At 41.1% G+C, this 17,760-nt stretch overlaps 1 protein-coding gene across 4 annotated transcripts in view; it reads right to left on the minus strand.

Moving 5' to 3' along the window:
- Nucleotides 1-17,760, minus strand: part of LOC132785489 (sialoadhesin) — a 92,303-nt gene that overhangs the window by 13,628 nt on the left and 60,915 nt on the right. For all 4 annotated transcript variants that reach the window (XM_060791612.1, XM_060791611.1, XM_060791610.1 and 1 more), the window contains exons 3-13: nucleotides 13,325-13,457; nucleotides 11,948-12,162; nucleotides 11,763-11,873; nucleotides 10,462-10,674; nucleotides 10,210-10,379; nucleotides 8,747-8,882; nucleotides 7,218-7,354; nucleotides 3,468-3,606; nucleotides 1,877-2,025; nucleotides 1,259-1,409; nucleotides 782-1,005 (exon numbers count right to left, since the gene is read on the minus strand). In XM_060791612.1, the coding sequence (XP_060647595.1) occupies nucleotides 782-1,005; nucleotides 1,259-1,409; nucleotides 1,877-2,025; nucleotides 3,468-3,606; nucleotides 7,218-7,354; nucleotides 8,747-8,882; nucleotides 10,210-10,379; nucleotides 10,462-10,674; nucleotides 11,763-11,873; nucleotides 11,948-12,162; nucleotides 13,325-13,457 (1,778 nt within the window). The remainder of the gene's footprint in view (nucleotides 1-781; nucleotides 1,006-1,258; nucleotides 1,410-1,876; nucleotides 2,026-3,467; nucleotides 3,607-7,217; nucleotides 7,355-8,746; nucleotides 8,883-10,209; nucleotides 10,380-10,461; nucleotides 10,675-11,762; nucleotides 11,874-11,947; nucleotides 12,163-13,324; nucleotides 13,458-17,760) is intronic.

Raw genomic sequence — 17,760 nt, forward strand, 5'->3', positions numbered from 1 at the left:
TTATGTTGTCCTTGCGGCGCATTTGCCACTCGCCTTCGTCCCCTTCTCCTTCTCTTCCTTCCAAGCTGCTGTCAATGTGTCTCCTCTCGCTCTCTCTCGCTCTCTGTCACTGTCTCTGCTTGCCATTTTTATCTAGCGTAAAACTTTAAAGCTGCAAACGTTCAACATTGGTCAACGTTCATGTCCTGCTCGTCATTTCTCTCCCCCTCTCTTTCTCTCCCCCTCTCTCTCTCAGCATCTGCATCTCTGTCGCTTCTTTGCGCTTGGCTACTTTGCTAATAAACTCGACTCGCCTCGCCTCGCCTCGACTGGCTAACGCTGCATGAACAAAACCAAGCTGAAGCCCAAGTTGCCTCACTCCTCAGGCACTTCTCCTCTGCCCCTCTTCCCCCTTCCACACTCCCTGCTTGCTGCTGCTGAAAGCAACCAAACGAAATGAAATGAAATTTTCATATGATATTCTCTTTTACGAGTGACAGAGATAATTTAATAACTCAGCATGTGTTTGGCTTATGGATGAGTCCATGCCTTGCCTTCCCTCCCCTCCCTCTCTCATCCATTCAGTTGGTTAAACTGTGTGCCTTCAACTTGGCAACTTATAGCATTAATTACGTTGTCCTTTTTACGCTTGAGCTGAGCGCCTGCTCCAAAATCATATTTATTAATAATTCAAGCGGAAAAGTCAGAAAGGACAAGCGCACACTAATTGACCAACGTTCACTTCCTCACTCCATATGCGAATATCTCAAGGCAACAATTCAATTGAATCCTTTTCACTCACCTGATCATTCAACGTGGATATCTCATTGTCCGCATTGCCAAGCGTTTCACCGAATTGCCCGCCTCGGTTGCCAGCCGATGATGATTCGCTGGCATAAAGCAAATCGCCGCCCACAACCTCGAGCATAAAGTACTGCGAGAGTCCGCCATCGCTGCCAGCGACACAGACCACCTCGAGGACGGTATCGTTGCGGAGTTCACAGGCCTTGGGTGCCTCGGGTGCATCTGCAAATGGTAGGGATTGATAGTCGCAGTCATAATGATAGTCAGCTGCATTTTGGGGCCAGGGTAAATAAAGGTGTGGCTTGAGGCATGGCCACAGTTTGCATTAATGATGCCGTTGCACTCCAATTATGTAAGTAGATCCTTAGGTGTGCATAATAGATACCCACATCGACACCAGACAACGTCTTGTTTAAATTGCACACAATGTGAGGGAGAGAAGGGATACAGAAGGAGGAGAATTTACTGTACTTACTTGCTGGCAATATGTGGACGAGACATGGCGCCGTCTGTCTGCCAACCACATTGCTGGCCCAGCAGGCTAGAGTTATTAGCTCGGAGTCGGTTTGCGGCAGATACGTCATAGTGCTGGTGAGGCCATTCGATTGTATCCTCGAGTTGAGCACCTGCAACCGAAAAAAGGATTACTCAAAATCAAATCGGGTTTTATCGGGCAATGCAAACATTGTGTGTTCAGTTGGGATTTTCGAAATAACTTTTGCGGTAAATGAATTACTTTATTTATAGTTCAAGCTTTGCACTTTCAGTCTGTATCTCTCTCCGGCTTCTTTGCATTTCAAATGAAAAGTTGCCTAGCAGAAACCACAAACTTCTTTTTCGGCCAGCTGATGCTGCTCGACCAAAGCACAATTTATACATTTTGATTAAATTTTAATTCAGTCACGTACAAAGTTGCCAGTCCCCGAATCTGAGTTGCTGTCCCCAAGTATTTAACACAAGTTTTGCTAATAGCTCTGCACCCTTTTTCTTTCCACAACTAAATCAATAATTTCAACTCAGTCCCCGTTTCTTTGTCCTTTAATTACAGTTCAACTCGAAGTTTTTCGGTATGCAATTGTGAGTTGTAACTTACCGGCGACACGTTGCGTGTATTGTTGTAGGTCCAACTGAATCTCACCGACTCGGGCGGATCGGCGTCCACCTCGCATTTGACCTGTATCGAGTGCATGTTGATGGCTCCAATCGAGGTTTGCTCTGTGCCTGGTTTACAACGCGGCGAGACTGAAAAACAAAGCACAAAAAAAAAAATGAAAACACAAATCGCAAAGGCTCAAAAATGTGAGGGAGATGAGAAAAAAAGAAATCGTTAAGCCGCATAAAAAAGTTTTTCATTTTTTTTTTAAATTTGCTTTTAGCTTTCAAATATGAAAGGAGCGAGCAGGAAAACAGTCTGCACGTCTCTGGAGCTTAGCAGCACACTGAACAGCCGGAGAATACACAAAAAGAGGCTAAATCCAAGAAGGAAGTCGAGCCTGATACATAGCCTTGGGCATAGTAATTAACATGTTTCCGTTTCATGAACGTGAGGACTTTCCAAGCCCGTTGTTGTTGTTGTCGTTGTGCCCCAGCACATGCATAAAAGAGCGCAGAGTCTGTGAGTGTGAGTTTGAGCAGGTATTGAAGAAGATGTTGTCGAGTTTACTTTCACTTGCAAGCTGCCTCTGTAAAATGAGACCAGATACGATACAAGTACACACGGAAGTTGTGCTCTAGCCCAGGGCCAAGTCTGTCTCTGGAAATTACACACACACTCATATATGTTATATCTATATACTTCAGTGCGCCTTTAAAATGTAAGTCACGCCAAGACTGATAAGTATTTGAAGCTTTATTACTTCTCCTCGCTGTTATCGCAGCTCAACGTCTGCAGCATATTGTGCTTCACTTCCTGTTGCACTTGTTGCTCGTGAAACTTTCATAATTTCACAAAATATAAACTACTTAAACTGTCGTACTGCATTTCCGTTTGAAAAATGCAGCAGTTTCCTTTCTAGATATCCGGCCAGGCAACATTTCTTTTTCGCAAAGGTAAAACGAGAATTGATTTCAATTTGCTGCTACTCTGATTTATTTAGTTCAATCGCCGCTTTATGCAATGCACATTAATCACGAGATGAAAAATTTGCCAAGCGCTTGGCCCAAAGGCTCAAAAGGCAGCACAACACACTTCACACTCAAAGCGAGTTGACTTTGCTTCGACTCAGCTCAGCGACTCGACGTGAGGTTTATGAAAAAGTTGGCAGGGCAAAAATTGCCAGTTAAATTTATAGGCAAAAGTTTTGCGTGTAAATCAATGGCGGTTATTTAGACTGGGGGCAACAACAATTTTACAATTGTAAACAAGCACGCGCACGCACACTCTCTCACACACACATACATATACACACTCAGTTATGGGTTTGGCCATGCATCATTTCTAAGCAATTTCCTCATCCGCTGCAAAAGTTGGCAACTTTAATATTTTTTGTCGTTGTTGCTGCAGCAGTTGATTTTATTTTGCAACTTCCGTTTCCGTTCCGCCATGTTATTTCATCATATTGTATTCGCAGTGCTCTGCTGTTGCTCTCCTCTCTCTCTCTCTCTCTATTACAATAAACTTGCAACTATATTGTGGCACATATACGTAGTTGTTGTGTGGCAGCTGGCAAAAGCTGCTTACTTACACTGCACTTTTAGTGTGAGACTCGAGCTGCGCGTCTCCCCCTCGGTGTTCGTTGCCCCGCAAGCATACGCTCCTGCGCTCTCCCGCTCCAGCTGTGTCAAGTGCATGATTTCCGTGCTCTCGCCAGACATACGCATGCCCTGCAAAGAAACAAAAACGAGAAAAACAAACAACCACATCAGCATAAAATATAATATTCGAAACGAAAAGAAACAAATAAGAAAGTTACTGTTGAGTGTGCTCGACTGTGAAATATCTGCTACACATTTTGAATAATGCGGTATTCATTTTAAAATATACCAAATTAACATACTGCAAAAATACTGAAAATCTACCATATGCTGTATTTCCTATATTGATATATTTCTTCATTCAAAGCAAAATTGTGCGGTATTCGTTTTAAAATATACAAATTAATATACTGCAAAAATACTGAAAATATACCAGTATAGTATAATTGGTATATTCATATAGTACTCAATTCAACCCAAAATTGTAGTATTAATTTTAATATATACTAAATTAATATACCGCAAAAATACTAAGAATATACCATATGCTATAATTGGTATATTTATATATTAATTTATTCAAATCAAAGCAGAGCGGCATTTATCTTAAAATATACCAAATTAATATACCACAAAAATACTGAAAATATACCAAAGTCTGTATTTGGTATATTGATATAATATTTCATTCAAAGCAAAACTGTGTGATATTCGTTTTAAAATATACCAAATTAATATACTGCAAAAATACTGAAAATATACTAACGGGAGTAGCTGATATCTCGATATAGTACTTCATTGAAAGCAAAACTGTGCGGTATTATTTTAAAACATACCAAATGTATATACCGTGAAAATACTAAAAATATACCATAGCCCATATTTGGTATATTGATATATTACTCCATTCAAAATATAACTGCGGTATAAATTTTAAAATATATCAAATTCATACACCACAAAAATACTAAAAATATACCAAAGGCTATCTTTGGTATATTGACATAGTACTTCTTTCACATATACCTTCTACCCTATGGATACCGGGTATACAAAGTTGTCAGAGAAAGAGCGAAATATATTGTATAGAAGACGCTGCGAGTTCATTTGCAAATTGTAAATTGTTTTTCTGTCAAAGGCTTTTGATTAAAGTTTTCGAATAAAGACAAAAATTATTGCAGCACAAGCCTCTTATTAGTATAAAATATATTGTAGATAAAGCACTCAATTATTAAACAATTTAAATTGAACACGAAACCAGATTTAACCACATTGAAGATGGGAATTATTTGATATATTTATTTCAGTAGTGTCACAGTAAATTCACACTCGAGTCCAAGCCATTAATTAAACATATTTGTAATGTATTAAATATGGTATATTTAAAATTACCTTGGCTCTGTTTTCAATTGCTCTCAATAACTATTTATTTCTATAAATTTAATGAATATTTTTAAACAGAAAAAAAGAGGCTGCTTCTGTGATATTTTTTTGCCATCATTTATTTAAACATTCCTGCTTTTGTGTCATTAACATACAACATCAGAAGCTAGTAATATTATGATGATACTTGGTAATAATATGCTGCATGCAAAACACTGTCAAGTGTTTCAAATATTCAATTGCAAATCGCATTATGGTCGCTCTGCATTTGAGTGCAGCTTTTACCTCTCATTCAATTGTTGAAATTGTATTTTGCAAGCTCTGCTTGATTTTATTTTTGCTCTCCCACTCTCCCTTCACATTTCTTGTGCCACCCACTCAATTAACTGAAATGCAATGTGGCTTTGCATAAAATAAAATTTCCAAATTAATTTTCCATAATTTTTTCGTTCAACGATGAAAATGAAGTGTCATTTGTGCAGCTGTCAAAACTTGAATTGAATATCGTAAATTCACACGCATTCATATGTATTTAAAATATTTGTAAGTTGCATTTCAATTGTCTGATAAAATACTCTATAAAAAGCATAAATTATTTACGAGTAGCTACATTTCATTTAATATTCAGTAATATTTAAACGCTTATGTTAGAGGGTATCAATTAGTCTAACATTCTCTTTCTGACTTTTTTTTGCTTGGGGAAATATTGAATACAATTTTCATAATATGTTAATTTGCAAAATGAATTAAAATGCAATGTTGTTAACCATCAGAGGCATAGAGAGAAAGCTAATTGCCGATGCATTACATAATGTATTTTTAATGCATTTACTGCCGTCTACTTAACAGCAACATGCACAGCACAACGCACAGCAACTGACAACTGACAACCGTCAACAGGCCGCAGCTATTAAATAAATATAGAAAATATTGTTTATAATCATATTAAAAGTGCTGCCAGCTTAGTTGACATTAAGTATATATTTTTATACGTGAAGTGTCCTTCAGCTTGCAAAAGCAGAAATGTCAAGGGAACAACTCAACTTTGAATTGCATAACTTGATATGAAGGCTCTTGATTGAGCTACACAATTGATAAATTTGTTGTATACATTGAGAAAAATATCTAGATTGAAAAGTAGATTGCAAATTTTCATTCATGATTTTATCTTTTCAAAATTTTTCCATTCTTGAAACCATATTAAACTCTAATTGTATAATTTTGATCTTGATTTAAGAATAAACCTTTAATTTTCAAATGTTAAAATCTTCATTTAAGTTTTTGTTCTTGATCTTAGCACGCTTTTTCTTTTTATGTAGTGGTTGCATATTAAAAAAAGAATTTGTTTAGCTAACAAATTGAATTGTTCGATAATAATATAAAAATCATATGCCGTATTTCATTCTGAAAAGTTTACGGGTTAAAAAACAAATCTCAGCTGCTGCCGGAATTGCGAAAGTAAACTGGCAACAACCAAAGTTGTTCAGTTGTTGCTCTTTTTGCAGCCCTTTTGTGCACATTTGGCGCATCGTTTTTCATAATTTTTGCGAATGTTTTATTTGTGAATGGACGAAAGGTCGAAAAGTCGCATTGCCTTAAATATTGCAAAGTTTTTCTCTTTTTTTTTGATTTTTAGTCACAATGGCTTCAAGTAATTTGTTAAATGTGAAGCGAGAGAGCGAACGCTGGCTGAATAAAGCCAAAAGAAATATGATTTTGTGGTGTGCCATGAAAAATGATGATGTGTTCATGTGAACAAAACTGTCAAAGGATGTCAAAACCTTGACTGTTTAGTTATAACAACGGCACAATACATCTTTTTGGGGGCCGAACAATGATGGTCAAGCTTTGTGGCTTTAATGCGATTATGAATGAAAGACGAATGCCACATGGCCAGAAAGGTTGCTCAGTAGGGGGTGACTGAAATCTGGCTTACATGTCGTATGATTAATGCTTAAATAATTTGTAATACGAACTGGGCTTCAATTAAAGGCATCATGAAGCAATTATGTGCATTCAATCTCATATATCAAGTATACGTTGAAATAGTGCAGAAACTTTTCCCTTCTACCATAGAAGGCATTTTGAGGGCGTGGCCGGCCCACTTGGTAACCCAATAGGCCACATATTTTGCGCCTGGCCGAGTGTTTGTCGAGGGTTGCCCGCAGCGTTTGGAAATTTTGGCGTTGTAAACAATTTCGGTAAATTAAATTAAACCGCAAAGTGTCTGCTTAAGTTGCCACAAGAATGTCGACAGCTTCTCAAACATTCCCCCTAAACCAAAACAATTGATAATAAAAATTGCCAAAGTGTCTGGCTACTTGATAGGCGTCAGCAGTTGTTCGCTCGCTACTTACGTTCTTGAACCAGGAGTAGCTGGTGACCGGAGGCCTCGCATCAGCACGGCACTTGAACGTGACATTTTGGCCCTCGGCACGTGTAACCATACGACTGGGATCCTCGTTGGCCAAATGCACCGACACGGTGGGCGGATCTGTAAGAGAGAGTGAGTATAGAATAGAAATAAAGTATGTAAGTGGAGGAGGCGGCGCGTCAAATCTAATGAGCGCTACAAATAGCCGGATAAAAGTCCAAATAATAAACGCAAATGGCTCATAAGGTGAGGCCCCACAACACAGCCGGTCAGTCAGCCTCTTTGGCCATTGCGTAATGTAGTTAACTCAAGCTGCTGCCGCTGCTGCTGCCGTTGCTGCTTCTCTTGGTCAGTCTGGTGTTGCCTTGGGGGCAGCCTTTCTTTATATTTTCTGCTTTCTTTGCAGTGCCGCTTGGCTGCACATCCTTTACGGGACACACGGCCTGCTCTTGGCCATAAGCCAAATGGGTCTATTAGTTACGGTTGTAAAAATCTAATACGCGGCCCACCGAGAGCGTGAGAGAGAGAGAGTGAGGGAGGAGGCGAGGGCGGAGACTGGCGCCAGCAGCGCGTCATATCCGGCCGCCATCTTGTGTGGGGACAAAACTATGGCGGCGCGTCTCTCGCTGTCGGAGTCGTCAGCAAAAATTGCTGACGTTTATGGTGAATTATTAAAAATGCCGCACAAAATTAAACTGAAATGAAGTTCGGCCTGAGGTCGAGCTTGAGCAAGGAGCAAGCTCCTTCTTGAGCTTCTTCTGAGTGCAGGTAATTTAATTTCGTTGTTGCTCTTTGCCTCTTGCTCATGGCTCGGTGGCACGACTGATTGTTGCCTGTTGCCATGCGACTGAGTGACTGAGTTGCGGACTCGCAGGCAGGAGTAATGTAAATCGGAAGCCGGAAGCGGATGTTGCCAATATTATGGGCGGGCTAGGCGAAAAATGAGTGCAGGAAACATAACAGTGAAAATTTAATCAAGCCAAGTCGAAGCAGTCCGCAATGCAAAAGGCCAACAGCCAACATCCAACGAGCAACAAGCACCAACAACCACAACGAACAATCATGACGACGATGATGATGATGCTGCTTCTGTATGTGTTCGTTTGTGTGGCTGTTGGTTGTGGATGCTGATGACAACATGACTGCATTTCATAAGCCGCTTAGAGCGTACCAACAGGTGAATCTGTTGGCCTTGGGGTCAAGCTAGGCCTATGGGGTGTGTGTGTGCTCAGTTGCCCTAATCAAATTATGTTGCTCTGGCCCTAATACGCTTCTAATTGGACTTGCCTCGGCGGAAAGTGCTTTCAGCAACACGCACACACCAAGACAAAGCTAAAGCCAGCAGCATGCTGACACATAAGCCTCTCACTCTCTCTCTCTCTCTCTATATAGATCTCTTCTGTGTGTGTTGCGTATTGTTGACATAATTGAAAGTATGACCAGAGTTCATTCAGCAGCAGCATCAGCAGCAGCATCAGCAGCAGCAACAGTTCTTCTATGGTTGGTACTTACATGCCACACGTATGATACGTTTGTCCTCGATGGCGCCGCCAGAGAACCAGGGATTCGTAGCGCGACACGTCAGCTCCGCATTGTCGTTCTCCGAAGTCACCTTCAGCGTGAGAATGCTCGTCGTGATATTCGCATCCTGTAGGGGAAAAAATATAACAATAGCAGACATTAGTTGAAGCAGAAGCTGATACAAAATAGTTCCACATAAAAGGAAGCAAATAGTTCAGCCTAAAAGTAGGCAACACCATTGTGTATGGGGCAAACAGCAAATAGTTCAGCTTAAAAGTAGGCAACACATTGTGTACAAGTTGCGTATTGGGAAAACAGCACAAAAGTAGGCAACACATTGTGCACAGCACGAGTATTGGGTAACTTGAGAGCCGACCACAGTTGGAACAAAAGCCATGTGTACTCGTATAATGATGTCTCTCTCTCTTTCTCTCTCTCTCTTTCTCTCTCTCTCTCTCGCTCTATCGTTTTATCTATCTCTATGATTGCGTAAGTCTCTGTGTTATGCACGAGTTGTCCGAGTTGGCCGCCTCGTCGGATTCACGTGTCCTCAGCAGGCAGCATCGAGGAGCATTGAGTTCGAGTTGCAATCTCCAGCCATTTACATGGCATAATTAGAAAGCTAAAAAGGCAGCTCGGCTCCGGCTCGGCCACTGGCAAAGTCGGTATAACTAATGGAAACCGAAAACCGACCAAAAACCCAGAGAGCTGTCCTTGCGGTCGAGTGTCTTTTGCTAATGTCTGCCGACTGGCAAATGAAGTCGGGCCTGATAAATTTGAGGCTGCTGACACACACAAAAAAATAAGAAGAAAAAAAAAAAAAAAGAAAATTGGTCGAGCAGCGTTCACATAAATTCAAATAAAAATTCGCACATTAGTCGAGCCAATGTCCTGGCGTCCACTGCAAATTTGTATAGCTCCTCGACTCGAAACTTTTCGGCAGTGCACTTCATCAAAGTATTCTACAGAAATAGAGCAGCAAAGCGATGGCGGAAGGGAAGGGAACGGGAGGCAGGGAGCCAGCCAGGCGGACGGCCACTTGAAGTCAACTTGTCTGCAAGCTTTTGGCTGGCTGTAAAACTTTGCCCGGAGCTCACGTCGCCTTTTAGGGTCAGCCAGTGGTTGGACTATGTTGCTGTTGCTGTTTGCTTTGGCTGCTCTTGCTCCTGCTGTTGTTGTTGTTGTTGTAGCTGCACTTCAGAGGTTATTAAAGCGTCGCAAAGTTGTCTCTTCTCTCTGCTGCAGCTATCAAATGTCAAACGTAAAAAGCTAAATTTGCCAGGCAGAAAAAGTTGCCGTTGACGTTGCTGCTGGGCTGAGAGTTGTCGTTTGCTTTTGGCTTTTATTGTTCCCCAAATTCATTTGACAATTTGCAGCAATTTGATATGGCAGCTGGTCAGAGTTTTCTACTACTTTTTTTCTTTTTTTTTTGGGTGGGGGCTTTGGTCACTCACCTCTTTGTCACTGTGTAGCGTGACCTCAGCATTGCGGATGGGCTCACCATCCAAGAGCCAGGCAATTTTGGCCGCTGGATACGAACCCCACGATTCGCAGCGAATGGCCATCGGATGTCCAGCTGTGAGTAGATCGTTGGGCGTCAATATCTTCACTCGAATGGGTTTCACTATAAACAAATTAAAAGCATTTCAATGGCATTGCTGTCTAGGTCAGTCACCATCACTGTCACTTTCAATGGCAACACTTACGATGCACCTGCACGGTCACATCCTTGACAACAGGCTCCAGCAGTCGCGTGCCTTGTGCTCGGCACTCGATGCGCGCCCCATAATAGTCTCGTGTTGTGGTGCCAATGAGCAGCTGATTCACCATGACCGTGGCACCCTCCTCGACGGACGTGTGGCTGGTGCCGATGAGCTCGTTGCCATCTCGCCACCAGGTGACCTTGGGCGGGGGTCGACCTGCAAGTGACAACAAGTAATAATGTTAGAGTAGGGTATACTAGACTGTGAGATACCCGCTTCCCATTTTCAATAGAAGCAAAATAATAAAGCACTTAAAATATACCAAATTAATATACTGAAAAATACTAAAATATACTGAAATCTGCATTTGGTACTTCGGTATACTTTTACATTCAATATATACCACTGATAGAAAATAAACTTTGAGATAAAATATACCAAATTAATATACCAAAAAATACTAAAATATTTCAAATTTATATTCGGTATATGGATATGCTTTGACATTCAAGACATACCATAGATAGAATATATACCTTTGGTAAAATATACCAAATTAATTTACCAAAAACTTACACTAAAATATACTAAAAAACTATATTTGGTGCTTTGATATACTTTTGCATTCGAGATATAGCATAAGTAGCAAATATACCTGTGGTAATATATACCAAATGAATATACCAAAATATACTAAAACATACTAAAAGTATTTTTAGTTTTACGACATACTTTTCCCCTCGAGATATACCATAAATTAAAGATATACCTATGGTAATATATACCAAATTATTATATCTAGACAATATTTAGAAATACCAAAAGCTACACTTAGTATAACGATACACTTTCACATTTAAGACATATCATAGATACGCTTTATGGGTTGCGGATATAAACATATTCATAAAGTAAATTCAAGCTTTAATGTTCAAAGCTTCAAAAATACCTCACTATTAAAGTTTCTGATATAAAAATGTTCTTTCTTGCGGACAGACTGACTTTATAGTCCAAGCAACTATGAATACTATTTCATATTATTAGTCTACATCATATGCTACTGAATTAATATACCCTTCTTAACTATAACTTCCGGATATAAAAAGCAAGCCATGTGTGCGAAGGTCAGCTGGGTGCTCAATTGACACAATAGCTGGTTAAATAAAGACTGCGTGGGTCAACAACAACAGCACAGCAGTTGTCTCGCCTGTTTACACAGTTGTCCAGTTGTCCAATTGTCACCCACACAACCAGGCACACACACACACACTCACACACCCACTCAGGTGTGGTAGTGTACTTACCGCCCCGCACTTGACAGCAAAGAAAGAGCTCGTAACCCTCGCGGAATGGTCCCGCCATCTGTGAGATTTCCTTGCCCTGCGCATCAAAGATACGCGGCTCCTCAGGCGGCACTGCAAAAAAAGAAATAGAAAAAAAAACAGTTGAAGGGGGAAATCAATGAAATTCCTGTGCGCTTGCAACTCACCGACTAAAGTCAGATTGTGCCTGAAGTTGCGAGTGGGCGAGTTGAAGAAATCGATGCGACAGCGATAGACGCCGCCATCCTCGGGCTTGACATCCTTAATCTGTAGGCGCGAATCCTTGGGATTGTCGCCGATGCTAAAGAACAAACGTTGACCCAGATCGCTAGCTATGGCCGCATGTGGCGCCAACTTTACGTTGCCACCTCGTGAGTCCAGACTGCAGAAAACAAATGAGAAAAGAATGGTTAAGTGTGAATTTAGTGTGTGGGCGTGGCACAGAGGGAGAAGGGAGAAGAGAAGGGAGGTAGGTGAGCGCTTATTATACATCATAAATAAACATATGCAGGCATCTCTTGGCCATTAGTTTGCGCCCAGGCGCCCAGGTTATCCTGCTGCCGCCCATAATTTACGTCCATAAAAAATGGCGCTCAATTTGCTCGAGTGTGTGTATGTGTGTGTGTCTGTCTCCCTCTCCACTCCCCTCTCTTTGGTTCGTGCCACGTCGCGACTTTGGCAGCTTTGGCGCAAATTGCAGCAATTTGTTGCTGTTTTAGCAAATTACTCTGTTTATTTCGTACGTACGAGTGTCGAAAGTACGAGCTATATACAGCTGAATTGCTGCAGTTGTTTATGATTATCGAGTGGTGGCCAGTAGTTTATACCTGCAGTCAGCAGAGACCGACCCCAACTTTGAGTTTCGAGTCTCGGTCTCCGTTTCGTTGATAGTTTGTTGTGGCACGCAAAAGTTGATGGCGCTCCACTTGAAATGCGTGCGCCACATTGAAAAATTTATCAACTGAAATTTATAAAGCAACTGCTGACCCTCTCTCTTTCCCTCTCCCTCTCTTTCCCTCTGTCTCTGTCGTTCGCTGTGTGAAAATTTGCTACACTTTAGCGATGGCAACTGTAATCGGATGTGCTTTACATTTATTATAACAAAGTGGATTATGACGGCGTGGATGGGCGCATCCTTGCTACACACACACACACTCACATACGTATATATGTCTTCCGGGTCCTGCGCTAAAATGCTGTCGCCGGAATTCAGGCAAACGCACAACACAACAGCAAGAAGTGGAAAAAAAGAAACGATGTGAAAAATGCGCCAAATGTGATGGCAGCAAAGGATGTTGACGATTACTTCACGTTTTTGATGGATGGCTGTCGCCTGCAGGATGTGTGTGAGTGCACACACACACTAACACACACATCTAACACACACGCACACTCGGGTGTAACATTTCCGGTTGTCGGCAACACCTAAAAACAGCGCTTAGACTCTTTCCCTCCCTCCCTTCAGCTAAATAGTTTGGCCAGTCTTTGCAATTGATTTGCGACCTCTCTCGTTTTTTTTTTATTTCTGCTTTTAGCACACTTACCTGTATAACGGTATGCCGGTGGTATCCTTGAACCAAAGCAGCAACTTCACCGAATCCTGCGGCGTTGGCGGCGTCAAATCGCAGGGCAGATCGACGGTCTTCCCAGTTGCGGCCCAAACCAGACGTGCGGGTACTGCAAATAAAAAAAGGAGAAGGAGAAAAGTGTAAGCAAACGGTTCGGTTTTTTTTTTATTAGCAAAGCAGTAATGTAGCTTGTGGAATGGAAGGGGAAGGGGAGGGAGACGGCAATTGAAGTTGTCAGGTAGGAAGCTGGCGCCGTTGATAAAATATATTTATTTCTTATTTGCACATCCTGCATGATTCGGCTGATTGTTTGTTATTTTAACACAATGCTTCCGCTTTTGCGAATCGCGAACAGATACAGGTTGGAGTGTGAGGGTGAGGGGGAGGAGGTGAAGGACACCCACACTGCTCCCTTCCTCCCTCTCCCTCTCCCCTTCCTCTCACTGCTGTCATTGTCTGTTCGACTCTTCCGTTTGCCGGTTGTCGTTGTCGTTTTTCTTGTTGCTGTTGTTCTTTGTCGAGTTTTGTTATTTCCAGCAAAACGCAAACGCAAAACAAAAAATAAACGAGAAAAACTGAAGAAACTTGTACATATAAAAACAAAATATTTCTCTTTATGCTAGGCTGACTGCGGCCTCTGCTTTTGCTGCTGCTTTGGAGTTTTTCGGGGCTCGTGTTTTGTGTTATTTCATTTCGACAGAGGGCAACCTGTAAAATTGTGACATTGCTTCCGCCCGAATGGCTTCTTTTCTTTTTATAAGAGAGCAAACCATATTGGTGTTCAATACACACACACAACACTAACAACAAACAACATTATCCTGGGGCCAACTTACTCACACTTCATTCGCTTACTCATATTCAAACGTGGGCGAACAACGTCTGCTTTAAAAATGTTGCCCAGAAATAATTTAAGAATTAAGTTTTTCTCTTTTAATGGAATTTTGTTGCTTGGCTTGAATCCCACAAAAATTCACTCCAGAGCGAGAGTCGAGCACTGAATTTTAACGACTTGCCCGAACCTTGGACACTGCAAAGCAAAAATGTCAGCAACATCAACATCAACAGCAGCAGCAGCCACAACAGCAGCAGCAGCCAAAGCAGCAGCAGCAGCAGCAGCAAGCACAGCGTTAAAATAGCGTCGCATTTATTTTGCAAACAATTTTAAAAGGCATTTTCAAGCGGCTTTTTTTGTTGTTGCGTTATTTTTATACCCCGCAAACAAAGCATGTGGGTTAGAGGGTTGTTAGGTGAGATAAAAGCAAAGCAATTTCAAATGTTGCTTATATACTTTGTGAGGTAGTTGTCTAAATTAAAGTTGCAAAAAAAAAAAATAAACATCTGATTGTCACAAATCAAAGCATCAGCTGATGCGCCAAAGCCTTAATTAAGTTGGCAACTCCACTTAGCATAGTTCAACTGTTGAGTTTATCGAACGGGTAGTAAGTATCGCCTTGATCCACACAGAGATGCTTTGAGTACTCACTAAGGGCAGCCATCTTCACTTATGCACTTTTTTTTCACTGAGAGCATTATTACATCAGACCAAAAATTTGCAAAGAAAAATTGCAAAAATAAATTTAAAATAATACTGCAACCAAGAAAGGAAAGCCAACAATTTTGGCATCCAAGGTTTTCTTTTGTCGCCAACTTGGATTGGCCGGCTCTAATAGAGAATTTAGAATTGCTAAATTTTCTCTTTGCCACTGATTGGTAAGTAGTGTCCATCTGATTAGACCTTGCAGTAAAATGCTATTTTATGCAGCTTATTGGCCATACCTCTGGCAATTGCACCCGCTAGACCCTCCTTAGAGTGGAATAGGTGTTGCACATTGCGATCCTCGTCTCCCCCCCCTTTTGTTGAACAAGTGCAACTAGTGAAGCGCACGCGGATATTCACCCTAACCTGCAAGCCTAAGGGAGTTTTGGGTGAAGGCGGCGAACCTCGCTGCAAACAACCGGCTAGAGTGGGAATAAGGCGATAATCTTGCGGCAGCGAATCTTCGCTGCAGATTATCAAACGGTATTCGATAGCGGCTAAGCGAAGGCGATACTAGAGACGTTCAAAGGAGCGTAGATCTTCCGGCGAGATCTACGGCTCCACACAAAACCCGCCAGCACCATCTGCATTGGATTGTTTTCGTTCGTAAAATGCACTAAAAGTGCCAACATGGTTTGAATACTTGAAAAATTAAATTGAATTTGTAAATAGTACTTGTCAGATCAACTAACTCATTTTTTCGACTTTTCACACAGCCAACATGGGTACATAGGGATTGATAGCCTGATAACCATAACCTTTTATCATCTTTAACAGCTATCATCAACAATCATATATGCTACGACGGATTCATCGGTTATCAGGCCTGCTAACTTCGATGGAAAGTGCGTAAGTACGGCATAGCCGTGACTGTATTTATAGTTGATTGGGGTTGTGATTGTGAGGCTTTCAATTCCGTGTGTTCCGTGTTGGTATATTTTTCGTATTATTAAGTCATGAAGACAAATATTTAAACAAAACAGATTAACGTAACGATAAATAATAGCTCGATAAATCAAGCACTATTGTTAATTAGAGATAATTTTTATAAACAAAATGAAGTATGTGTATTAAAATACTGAATATTATGGAGAAGAAAACAATGAGGCGTTAAACTTTTAATTTTGATTGGGCACTAGATGTGCGAGCGTTTGAGATAATGCGAAATGAGTACTGTCCCTCTCCCTGGTATTACACTCTGTCTACACTTTAATTTATGATGACTTACTACCCAGTCGAAGCCAAAGACCCACCCCAGCCCTGAACTGAGCCGGCAAGTTAGCTAGACAGAGTAGGCTTAGATGAGTAGAACCTCGTGGTGTTCGTCACATAATTAAATGGCGCCCAACTCGTGAGGCCTATGGAAAATGTGCCCCAAAATAAACATTTCCTCATCAAACTATTCATTCTTTTATTGAAAACATAGATGTATGAATTTTCTGCCTTCTGGATTGGCTGTTTACTGATGAGAACGTCGGAAGCAGACCAGGCGAAAAGAACATACATAGCGGATTCATTAATTGATAGTGTTATCAATGAATTAAACCTGTTAAATGCAATTTTCTGGCCAATAATGTGATTAAGGAAATTTTTTGTAGAATTGGATGAATTTCGATTCTCTACCGAATCATTGTTAGGCCCAGTACACAATATTGTGTTGTGGTATTGAAATCGAGAATTGTTCAGTATTGGTTAATATCGATCTGTTCCTCTTTCAATCACAAACACTCATCAAATACGTTACTAATCAAAGTAGATTCAGACTCTCAGTACACACTTCGCATTGTCTTAAAATCGCATTGAAGGGTAAGTCCCAAACTTAAAAACTTAAAACTTGAACACTATATTATCGCATATCGTAAACTTATTTTTGTCAATTACCTTGTCAATATCGAATACCGTACTAGTTCACATTCATATTTTAATTCATTATGCCGGTTACTCGCAGCGACGAAAACCTCGCATCAGCTAGTTCACTAATTCTTTGCAAAATTTGCAATGATTTAAAATCGTCTGAATTTGAATTAGTAAAACCCCTTGTAGTCATAACTTTCACTCGAATGTATATCCAATTGGCTCAATACTAGCGAAACTTGTCCAACTTGCAAAAAGCCGTGCAGGATAGGAGATATTTTTGGCTCAGAACAATCTGAAGGGTTAAGCATGCTTCATACAGTTGCAGCACCCCCAGTTTCACGCGAAGCCTCGGGAGCCGCTGGTACTAAACCACGAGATCGACCAAAAACAAGAGCTAATCAGAGAGAGAATCTCATGAGAAATGCCGCACAATCTCCTTCTTGGCAACACAGGGCAAGCTTAGAACAAAATGTACCTACTTCCAGGCAGCATCAAAATGCTGCGCGAGAAAGTCGCTTACCCCGAGCATCAACAGGAAGTACAACCACACCCGTTCCAGCTGTGTCTGAACAACGAGTTCAAGGACTTATCACTTCTTCACTCGATAACTTTCGAGCGGAACTAGTCGCTACTATCGCTGATCAGGTTGAATTTGCCTTTAGAAACTTAAATATTGCCGCCCAACCGCCAATAGTTCGTTCCGAGGAACCGCAATTGGAATGGGATAACGAAATTCCAGATCAGAATAACGAAGGATTGGGGCAATCAGGAAATATATCTGGTAGTCTCGATCGGCCTGACCGAATTTCCAGTACCATTGTTAATTGGCATCTTAAGTTCAGTGGTACACCAACTGATATACCAATCGATGACTTTATATATCGAATAAATTGCTTGACCTCTCGTTGTTTGAGCGGAAACTTTAATACGTTGTATCAGTTTGCGCACTTACTATTCTCAGGTCCAGCGTTAACATTCTATTGGAGGTTTCATCGTAGCTCTCATCATAGGAATT

This window comes from Drosophila nasuta, chromosome 2R (assembly GCF_023558535.2).
Source record: "Drosophila nasuta strain 15112-1781.00 chromosome 2R, ASM2355853v1, whole genome shotgun sequence".
Lineage (NCBI taxonomy): Eukaryota > Metazoa > Arthropoda > Insecta > Diptera > Drosophilidae > Drosophila > Drosophila nasuta.